The sequence below is a fragment of the Danio aesculapii genome, chromosome 21 (assembly GCF_903798145.1).
Source record: "Danio aesculapii chromosome 21, fDanAes4.1, whole genome shotgun sequence".
NCBI lineage: Eukaryota > Metazoa > Chordata > Actinopteri > Cypriniformes > Danionidae > Danio > Danio aesculapii.
In genome coordinates, this window is record NC_079455.1 from 19,408,625 (window position 1) to 19,419,909 (window position 11,285).

At 39.5% G+C, this 11,285-nt stretch overlaps 1 protein-coding gene across 1 annotated transcript; it reads left to right on the top strand.

The window, feature by feature from the left end:
• Window positions 1-1,433: 1,433 nt before the first annotated feature.
• LOC130215055 (CAAX prenyl protease 2) lies at window positions 1,434-10,190 on the top strand. The gene is made up of 8 exons (XM_056446943.1): window positions 1,434-1,558; window positions 1,637-1,739; window positions 1,866-1,949; window positions 3,914-3,992; window positions 5,700-5,870; window positions 6,413-6,484; window positions 6,556-6,618; window positions 9,909-10,190. The coding sequence occupies exons 1-8, from the start codon at window positions 1,434-1,436 to the stop codon at window positions 10,130-10,132; spliced, it is 921 nt and encodes a 306-aa protein (XP_056302918.1). The 3' UTR covers window positions 10,133-10,190.
• Window positions 10,191-11,285: the final 1,095 nt, after the last annotated feature.

Genomic DNA, 11,285 nt, shown 5'->3' on the forward strand with positions numbered 1-11,285 from the left:
AGATTTGAAACCTGCGGCCCCGCCCACTAACAGAAAAAAAAAGTCACACACACACACAGGGACACACACAGACACTGGTCGAATGAAGTCACGCTGTGCAGATGGATATTATGGACAGTCTAATCAAAGATGAAACATCAGCAATATAGCCCAGCCTTGAGCAGTTCTGAGTGCTTATGAAAACTATATGCTTTCAAAGAAGACTTCATCAGTTTGTTAAAGGAAGGATCAGTATAGACTGATGGATCAGTGCATCATGAATCAGTTTCTACCCCCATTTCACAAGTGTAAGTAAGTGCGATTAAAATTATTGCCTCGTTTACTCTATCTTGCACATGATGTATTTAGTTGTGTTTTGTTACTTGTAACAGCGTGTACTGTATCAGGTTAACTCTTTATATTCTCATATCGCGTGTAAAGCCACGTTGAAAACGCGACGCGTGCCGCTTTGATTACGGATCGTCAGCTGCTTACACACATGCAACGGACAAGTTTCAAAATATTTCAGCTCAATATTATTGTCTCCTCGTGTGTGTAACGCACGGGTATTCGCGGATATAACTGAGCGCCGCGCCCTCTCTATTCAGCCGCTTATGGACGCGCCGGCCCTCTGTGTGTGTGTGTGTGTGTGTCTGTGTCTCCTCGTGTGTGTAACGCACGGGTATTCGCGTATATAACTGAGCGCCGCGCCCTCTCTATTCAGCCGCTTCTCTATGGACGCGCAGGCCCTGTGTGTGTGTGTGTGTGTGAGAAAAGAGCAAGAAGACTGTGACCTCCTCGCCAGTTCTTGGACTTTTTGCTCAATAAAATAGTCGTCAGTATTTTCTAGTCCATCGTCTGTTTACATTCACCCACTGGCAGCCAAAATCCACTATGAAGCGTGTGTGCACTGTGACTACTTTTATATTGTAGATTAGCAGCTGGGCATTTCACTCTGCCTCGTGCTGAAGGCTGTCAGTGTTGTCGACCAATCGCAGCAGGCTGTCATCGGTCCAATCAGCGCAGATTAGCTTCGCGCTGAGGATGGGTTTGGGAACAAATGAATCGCTGAACGAATCATATGGGAGTCGCTGGGATAATTAGGTAAAAATAAATGCAGTTTATAAGACCATCAAAGTGTTTTTTGACCTTGCATGCATATTAGACTGTTGTTGGAGACCCTTACAACCTAAATATGACCCTATTTCATCTATAATATGGGCTCTTTAAAAGTCTTACAAAACTAGCTATAATTATACCATTTTAATCAACTAGATGTTTAAAGAATATCTGACCACCTAAGAGAAGATATCTATTAGATTAACATAAACGTGCTAGAGAAAGAAAATGCTCTAAGGCTTGACAACGCAGGCTACGTCATGAACCGCAAAGCAGCTTAAGCTTGTTATCTTCTTTTCTCACAGCAGCAGTATGTTGCTTTAGAACAACGGACAATGTTATCAATCAAAACTCTTTCAGACACTTTTGCAGGAGAGTGTTGGATCTCTGTTATGTGTTGTTTGTTGCTTGCCTGTCTGTATGTTGGGAGTCTGTATGTATGGAAGGGCAGCTTACCCAGGTAGTGATAAAATGCAGCAGTTTAGTTGAAATGTTCATTTGATTCCTTATGCTCTGTTGTCTTTTGCATGTTCTTTAGGGACCACCCAAACACAATTAAAAGACGTTTCACCAGTGTTTTATGTGTGTCAGCTGTTGCACCACTAGTTGTATTGGCCTGGACACACTCAATGAAAGTCAGGGTGAGTCTGGGTTGACAGGTAGATTATACTTTTCCGGTATTAAGCTCCTGTCTCAAGTATTGATTCATTTACTTTTTTTTTTATAAATTCTATATTGTAATATATGTATAAATATTTTTATTACAGCCAAGTCCACCACTGTGGGAACTTCTAGGCATTCGTCTGGAGGGGTTTGTGCCTGCTGCTGTGTTACCACTGACACTTACTATGGTATGCCATTTCTGTCTTCTTATTATTCTCTAATTCCGCTAAATCAATTTGTACAGTAATGTGCAACCTGATTATAAACCAGACCTTACCTTATACTAGTTAACCGATATACTTTATAGCTTATACTAACTAACCACTTTCCTATTAAAGGGTTAGTTCACCCAAAATGAAAATTCTGTTGTTAATTATTCACCCTCATAGCTTTTCATTCATGAGACTCTGGTTTATCAATAACTTCCTCATCCTCCAATGACAGACACAGCTCAAAGATGTTCAAAATCCAGAAAAGAAATCAAAACAGTCAAAACATTCCACGTGACTTCAGCCAAAATACTGTTTAAACAGCTTTGTTTGGCTGGTTTTGGCTTCAGATTGAGGTGCATGTTTATTATACACAATAGTGAAAAATAACAAATGAAAAATACCCAGATTACTGTAATTGAGTAGTTTTTCTCAGGAATTGTAATTTTCTAAGTAGTTTTATAAATGTGTACTCTTACTTTCCCTTGAGTACATTTTTAGTGCTGTATTGGTACTTTTACTCTGGTACTTTCCTTGCAGTCTCTACTTTGTTTTTCTTGCCTATGGGGATTAGAAAAATCAGTCCTGTGATTTCTCGCACATAGAAGAGGTAAATCGCATCATACTGAACTACCTCAAGACATGGACGATTTATAATTGCAGCAAACTGTTTGGGAGCATTAAAAGTGTTCAAGAAGATGTCCAAAATCTTTACACGTATTGACCTAGAGATTGTTTAGATGCATGCCACTGATGAGAAGATGATGGATGTTTACTGTATGATGAACGAAATGGCCTTAAACAACCAGCTGGTACAGGACATCAACATGACAACAGATTAACATTATACCCAAACTTTGTGGGGACAATAAAATTGAGTTGACTTCAGAACTCAACGTCAGGCCGACATCAATGTCCAACGACCAACCTAATCAACCAAATATTAAAGTCTCATGATGTTACAGCTTGAAGTTGTGTGGACGTTACCACTATGACGTCTATCAGATGTTGGATTTAAGTCACCATACCTGACAAATAAATGTCAGTATTTGACGTCAATATGACGTTATTTTAAGATGTTGGCTCGATGCTGGATTTTGGTCACTTTCTAACACAACCTAAAATCAACCAAATATCAACATCATTTCACGTCGATATTAAACATCAAAATGACATTGTCCTTAGACGCTGGCTAGACATTAAATTTTGGTCACCTGACATCACAACTTAAATCTAACCTAATATTAATGTCTTATTGTGTTGTGTGCCTGCTGGGCAATAACTAAATGCGCTACAGAATGTTACGTTTACACACATCCAAAAATTACATGTATATGCATCAGCTTTTAACAGTCTAATACTCACTACTATTAGTACTTTTGAAAGGTCTACTTTTTACTCATACTTTGAGTAATTTTTACAACAGGTACTTTTACTGTACTTGCACTACATTTTTAGGCAAGTAATAGTACTTTTACCTAAGTATGGTTTTTCAATACTCCTTTTTTCACCACTGATTATACGTAAAACGCGTTGTGCTGCTGACTTATCATATTGTCTGTAATAAATGTGGGCTGTGACCTGTTGCAGAAGACAAAAGTGAAGTTGTTTTTACTGTTTTTTGAACCGCTGAAGTCACATGGAATGTTTTGACAATGTTTTTGGTTCCTTTTCTGGACTTCTCTTGATCATGGCTGTCTATGGAGGAAGAGAGAGCTCTGGTATTTCATCCAAAATATCTTATTTTGTGTTCTGAAGATTAACGAAAATCTCAGGTGATTGAAACAACATAAGGGTAAGTAATTAAATAAAGAATGTTCATTTTTGGGTGAACTAAGCATTGAACCAGAAATGACCCCAGGCGGAACCTTTCTTTGAGGACTATGTACATACAGAATAGCTTTTCTGGTTATTGTGTGTATTTGTTTATTTAATTTGTGCAGGTGCTTTTTCTTGGACCTCTGACCCAGCTGGCAGTTGAAAGCCCAAGAGGACTTTTTCATGATGTTAATGCAGGTTTAAGTGAGTCAGGGAGAAAATGTGGACACACAGACACACAGACACACAAACATACAACCATACACTCACCGGTCATCTTATTAGGTACACCTGTCCAACTGCTCGTTAACGCAAATTTCTAATGAGCCAATCACATGGCAGCAGCTCAATGCATTTAGTCATGTAGACATGGTCAAGACGATCTACTGCAGTTCAAACTGAGCATCAGAATGGGGAAGAAAGGTGATTTAAGTGACTTTGTACATGGCATGGTTGTTGGTGCCAGACGGGCTGGTCTGAGTATTTCAGAAACTGTTGATCTACTGGGATTGTTACTCACAACCATCTCTAGGGTTTACAGAGAAAATATCCAGTAAGTGGCAGTTCTGTGGGTGCAAATTCCTTGTTGATACCAGAGGTCAGAGGAGAATGGCTTGACTGGTTCAAGCTGATAGAAAGGCAACAGTAACTCAAATAACCACTCGTTATACAAGCGAGGTATGCAGAAGAGCATGACTGAACGCACAACACATCAAACATTGAGGCGGATGGGCTACAGCAGCAGAAGACCACACCGGGGGCCACTCCTGTCAGCTAAGAACAGGAAACCGAGGCTACAATTCGCACAGGCTCACCAAAATTGGACAATTAAAGATTGCAAAACCATTGCCTGGTCTGATGAATCTGGATTTCTGCTGCAACATTCGGATGGTAGGGTAAGAATCTGGCATCAACAACATGAAAGCGGTGATCCATCCTGCCTTGTCTCAACGGTTCAGGCTGCTGGTGGTGGTGTAATAGTGTGGGAGATATTTTCTAAGCACACTTTGGGCCCATTAGTACCAATTGAGCATCATGTCAACACCAAAGCCTACCTGAGTGTTGTTGCTGACCATATTCATCTCTTTATGACCACAGTGTACCCATCTTCTGATGGCTACTTCCAGCAGGATAACACACCATGTCATAAAGCCTGAATCATCTCAGACTGGTTACTTGAACATGATAATGAGTTCACTGTACTCAAATGGCCTCCACCGTCACCAGATGTCAATCCAATAGAGCACCTTTGGAATGTGGTGGATACGGAGATTCGCATCATTGATGTGCAGCTGGCAAATCTGCAGTAACTACATGATGCTGTCATGTCAGTCTGGACCAATGTCTCTGAGGAATATTTCCAGTACCTTGTTGAATCTATGCCACGAAGGATTAAGGCAGTTCTGAAGGCAAAAGGGGTCCAACCCGGTACTAGTAAGGTGTAACTGATAAAATGACGTAAGTGTATATTTACCAGCCACCGGCCACTTTTTTACAGGTGAAGACCTATTTGAACTACTTTTTTAAATTATTTGTTCGACTGATTCATGCCAGGCCCATATTGTAAAGATAGCATAAGCTGCCACATATAAATGTATCTCTGTGTTTATTATGTGCATGTGTGTGTAAAACAACATTATTGAAGTATATTTTACTGGCAAATACTACTTCAGTCATTCTACTTTTAAAAATTTGTTTAATTAAATCTAAGTATATTTACTTTTAATGCAATGCATTATTGTAATTGTTAAATTATTTTTTATTGGTCAGATTCGAGCATGTGTAAAACGATATTATTACAATTGAAAACGGTATTATTATATTCAGTCTTTCTACTTAAAAAATATGTTAAATTAAATATTTTTATTAACTCTTACTGCAATTTAATTTCATGTCTTTTTTTTTGTAAAGCAGATTCTCAGTCCTGGAACAAATGTGTGAAAGATTTGCGATGGCTGAAGAATCATGTGGTGGCTCCATTAACAGAGGAGTTTGTTTTTCGAGCTTGTATAATCCCAATGTTGGTGCCATGCACTGGTCCCACTGCTGCCATCTTCATCAGTCCGCTCTTCTTCGGTGTGGGTATGTTAAAATGTCAAAATGCCAATGTAAAACACACATTGTCCTTTCAGCAGATGGCGATGTTGAGCTCTGATAATAAGCCGTGAACTCAGAATACTTCTGTGTATGTGTGCTTTAAGAGGGATACTTTAAAAGCCAAAACTGAATTCTGTCATAATTTACTCCTCCTTCACTTGTCACGTGCCTGTTTGAGTTTCTTTCTTCTGTTAAACACAAAATAAGTTATTTTGAAAAAGGATGCAAACCGGTAACCATTGACTTCCATAGTATTTATTTTTTCTTAGACGTCAGTGGTTACAAGCTGTTGGCATTCTTCAGAATATCAGCTTTTTTTGTTCAACACAATAAAGAAACTCCTAAATGTTTGGAACACTTGAGGGTGATTAAATAATAAGTAAATGTTCATTTTTGTATGAACTATCCCTTTAAGAGGCATTATATAACTATTGAAAGAAAACACAGCATGTCAGAGAATGTGTGGCTAAAGTTTTCCATTAATTCTTCTGTTGCCTTACAGTGGTTTTTTGTTTCACCCCACACAGCCCATTTTCATCATATCATTGAACAGCTTCGCTTTGGACAAGACACTGTTTTTGACATCCTAGTTTGTGCAGGTAAACTGCATTCAGAAGTCTTACATTTGATGTAATGTCAGCTCAAACTTCATCCCATTCTCATCTTTCAGCTTTTCAGTTTACTTACACCTCAGTTTTTGGAGTTTACACTGCCTTCATATTTATAAGGACGGGTAAGTATTCATGATACATATATAAGACAGCGTAATTTGCCTTGTGTCTCACATGCTTAAATCCTAAAGGATAAGTTAATCATAAAATTTAAATCATGCTTCCATGTCATTCCAATTCACTGAGACCTTTGTTTGTCTTCGGAACAAATTTTTTTAGATGAAATCTGTGAGCTCTCTGATACTCTGAGTCCAAAAAAGGAACCAGATCATTGTCGAAACATTCCACGTGACTTCAGTGGTTCATCTGTTATCATACAAAGCTCCATGAACATTTTTTGTTAGTAAATCTGATTTTGATCACCTAAATCTTCTGTTCCACATCTGATTATGGTGCGTGTTTAGCACAGGAAATACAGCATGTTGCCATTACAGTCATCCACACAACATGCAAGCATTGTATTGCCTGTAGGAAGTGTGCACCCTGATTTGACATACCTGACATAGGGGTTTTTACAGTTTTTTTGGTGCACAAAAGTGTTCTTGGAGCTTCATATAATTAAAGTTGAACCGCTGTAGTCACAAAGAATGTTTTTTAAAGATTTATTATTGGCTTTTTTTGCCTTTATTAGATAGGACAGTAATGAGACAGGAAGCAAAGTTAGAGAGAGGGGGGGAAGGGTTGGGAAATGTCCTCAAGCCAGGACTCGAACTCAGGACACCCTGAAGTGCAACTGCATCATGTGTCAGCGCGCCAACCACTAGGCCATTGCACAGACAACACAATGTTTAAACAATGTTTTTGGGTCCTTTTGAATTTCTCTGGATCATTGCGCTGCTGTATATGAAGAAGGAGAGAGCTCTAAGATTTCATCTGAAATATCTTAATTTGTGATCTTAAGTTAAGCATGAGGTCTCAGGCCTCTTGAAAAAAATACTATAGTAACTTTTAGTAATTACTATAGGTTTTTGAACCATGCTATAGTAAAGTACTTGTAATAATATGTTAGAGTAATTCTAAAGCTGCTATAATAATACTCAAACAACTATAGTAATATAAACAAATGAACCAATAACTGTACATTTATACGACCCTATAGGTTGATTACACTACAATACAACACAGTTTACTGTAGTAAAAACTAAAGTGTTCTACAGCATTTATTAGACAGTTTATCAGTTCACTATATTCATTCATTTTCTTTTCAGCTTAGTCCCTTTATTAATCTGGGGTCGCCACAGCAGAATGAACTGCCAACTTATCCAGCAAATGTTTTACGCAGCACTGGGAAACACCCACACACTCTTGCATTCACACACATACACTACGACCAATTTAGCTTATTCAATTCACCTAAAGCGCACGTCTTTGGAGTGTGGGGGAAACCGGAGCATGCGGTGGAAACCCACACAAACATGGGGAGAACATGCAAACTCCACAGAGAAACGCCAACTGACCCAGCCAGGGCTCGAACTAGTGACCTTCTTGCTGTGAGGCGATCGTGCTACCCACTGCATCACTGTGATGCCCCCAGTTCACTATACTTATTACAAACAAATAATATGATAAAAAGATTAACAAAGTGTTGTAAATATGATTATAAATATACCGTCTAATACCCTTTACAAAAGTGTGGCTCAAACACCATAGTATTTACTGTAAATTACTACAGTATTTTTTCATGTGGGAGGGGACTGGAACGACATGAGGGTGAGTAATTAATAACATCAATTTTGGTGAGGAAGTAAGGCAAGGCAAGGCAATTTATTTATATCCTCCTGAGACCCAAAGAAATTTTTTTTTCTGCGATTTCCAACATCCTTTGAGTTAAAAAATTCTACAATTTAGAGTTTTTACATTTTGTTTTTATTTTTAATTTTACAGCATGTCCGCATGTCCACTGTAGTGGACCACAGGACCATTTTAGTTCAAAACAACCGGCACTCAGACAACCAAACTGTACAAGATATGGCTGTAAAGGGATAATAATCCAATATTAATGTAACAAAAACAAAACAAAAGCCATTTTTTCCTTTTGTATTGAAATTCCTGAAACAGTTTAGTCTGAAAGAGAGCCGAACTCAAAAAACAAAACAAAAAAAAGTGTTGTTAATTCAAAACAAATTTAACATGAAAACGATTTAAAACTGATCATTCTCTAATTGTCTCTGATTCTCCAATTGTCTAATTGTCAGACTCTAAGTCAGAGTCTCCCTCAACTATCTTATAAAGAATCCTCTCTGCTTCAGTTCTGCCTCCTACAATATGCAGTCATTATTTACATTTCAAGAGTTCACACTTAGCTGATGATTGATAATAAAGCTTGTTTGGCGTGCTGTCCCGGGAGAGAGCTCTGAGCTTATAAGATCCTCGAGCCCTGGGCTCCCTCCCGTTGCAGGGCGAGAGGGGAGTTTGAGCTCAGGTAGATCTCGATGACTTCCCCTCCTGCTTAGTGTAGCTAAGTGTCAGATATGGATGCTGAGAAGGTGTTCTCGGAGCTTGGCTAAAATATTTTGGACTAATTGTTTAGGGTGCTTGTTTTTGAACTGTGGGAGGAAACCAGAGGACCCGGGGAAAACCCACGCGAGCACGGGGAGAACGAGCAAAACTCTGCACAGAAATGTCACCTGGTTTGGAAAGGAAATAAACTAGGGGCATTCTTGCAGTGAGGCAACAGTGCTAATCAATAGCCACCGTGTCGCCCATTTCAAAGCAGGGAAAGTAGGGTTGGGGGGGAGGGGGGTGGTTGGTTCTTCAAGACGAAAATATTGAGATGAGAAAAGTCTGGTCAATTATAGTGAGTTAAGGATCGTCTGATAGGATAATTAGTCATGAGCTAAAGTTGGAACAGCTGTGAACAATCATAAACACGTGATCCTCTCGAAATTTGTTTATAAATAAACTTCTCTAAGATGGTCCTGGTGTCCACTATAGTGGACAATTAAAAAAGTATGATATTTTGAAACACAAACAAGTTAACAGCTTTGAAAGCTAAATGTATTGTTCCTGACACTTTAATAAACATATATATATGTAATAATAATAGTAAAAAAACATTTAAAAAGCTACATTTTACATAGCGCTTTCCTTCTCATAAAATGTGCTGTTTTGTATGTCAGCCATTTTGGATGCAGTGTAAGAAGTGGTTCCTAGCATGCCCACCAATCAAATGACATATCGCTCAGGATGTCCTCTGAACAGTACAACAGGACTTGACAGAGTAGCTCAAAAAATTCAAAGAAAATTGATGAAACCACAATGTCCATTACAAAGGACACAAGTCAATGGGCGGGGTCTCAGGAGGATGTAACAAATTTCATACACAGTGGTGAAGTAATCATTTAATGCCCAGGTCATCTTGTGGGACCTGTCCTGTGCCACTCGTTTTGCAACCGGATGGGTTTTCCAGTCATTGGCTCAGTTTTGGAGCATCCACAAAAGTCTTTGATCCTGCTCTCCTACCAGCTTGGTGTTCTGCTCTTCTTCATCCTCCTCTTCCCCTTCACAGACCCAACATTCTATGGTATGTCCCCTGTATGCAGTCTACTGCTTACACCCCGCTCTGCCTGCACTTGACTTCTTCATGCTACCTGGATGGAAATGTACCAGAAAGTCTTTAAAAACATGACTTGGGCAAGAGATCCCTTCCTGAGAGCACAAAGGAGTAAATGAACCATGCTGCTTTCATGCGTAAGACTCAAACGTATCCCACACATTCATCAGTCTTGATGCTGAGTTAATGACTGTCATGTTTCATTTCTTTGCTTTTTTGTGGTTACGGTTGTAGATTGGAGTGTGGCTTGCTTGATTTATTTTTATCCCATAGTTCTCTCTATTCAGTTAAAATGCAGTTATCAGCTGTCTTGCTGTTAAATTAAAATCAGATGTGACAGTTAATACATGTCAAAGATGAGTAGCATTTTGTCTGCCTTCTATAAATCAAGGATTTTCATTTATATTGAGAAACATTATGTGTATTTATCAGTATCTGTTATGGTCAAGGGTGGCATGGTGGCTCAGTGGTTAACTCTGTCGCCTCACAGCAAGAAGGTCTCTGGTTCGAGTCCCGGCTGGGCCAGGTGGCATTTCTGTGTGGAGTTTGCATGTTCTCACTGTGTTTCCATGGGTGCCCTCCAGGTGCTCTGGTTTCCCCCACAGTCCAAAGGCATACGCTATAGGTGAATTGGGTAAACAAAATAGTCCGTAGTGTATGAGTGTGTGTGTGAATGTGAGAGTGTATTGGTGTTACCGGGTAGTGGGTTGCGGCTGGAAGGGCATCTCTGCGTAAAACATATGCTGTAATAGTTGGCGGTTCATTCCGCTTGGTGACTCCTGATAAATAAGGGACTAAGCCGAAGGAAAATAAATAAATGAATGTTATGTTTTCATGCTTTGTGTAAATTCAACTTGCTGGTTATAAATGTGTTATTGTAAATGGGATTTCTTTCATCCAAAAAGCTTTGATGAGATGGGATTTATAGTCTGTAATAGTACGTTATTGTTGCGTAAATGGGGACGTGGTGGCGCAGTGGGTAGCGCTGTCACCTCACAGCAAGGTCTCTGGTTCGAGCCTTGACTGGGTCAGCGGGCAGTGGAGTCTGTGTTGGCGTGGGTTTCCTCTGGATGCTTCAAGTCCACAGACATGTGGTATACGGCTGGTTCGACCCTCGGCTGGGTCAGTTGGCGTTTCTGTGTGGAGTCTGCATGTTCTACCCGTGTCCGCGTGGGT

Bases quoted from the DNA above. Each gene is read 5' to 3' on its own strand.
- LOC130215055 (XM_056446943.1), top strand. From the start codon at position 1,434: ATGTTATCAATCAAAACTCTTTCAGACACTTTTGCAGGAGAGTGTTGG. The intron at 1,740-1,865 runs GTGAGTCTGGGT...TTTTTATTACAG, and splicing joins CACACTCAATGAAAGTCAGG to CCAAGTCCACCACTGTGGGA. The intron at 6,485-6,555 runs GTAAACTGCATT...CTCATCTTTCAG, and splicing joins TGACATCCTAGTTTGTGCAG to CTTTTCAGTTTACTTACACC.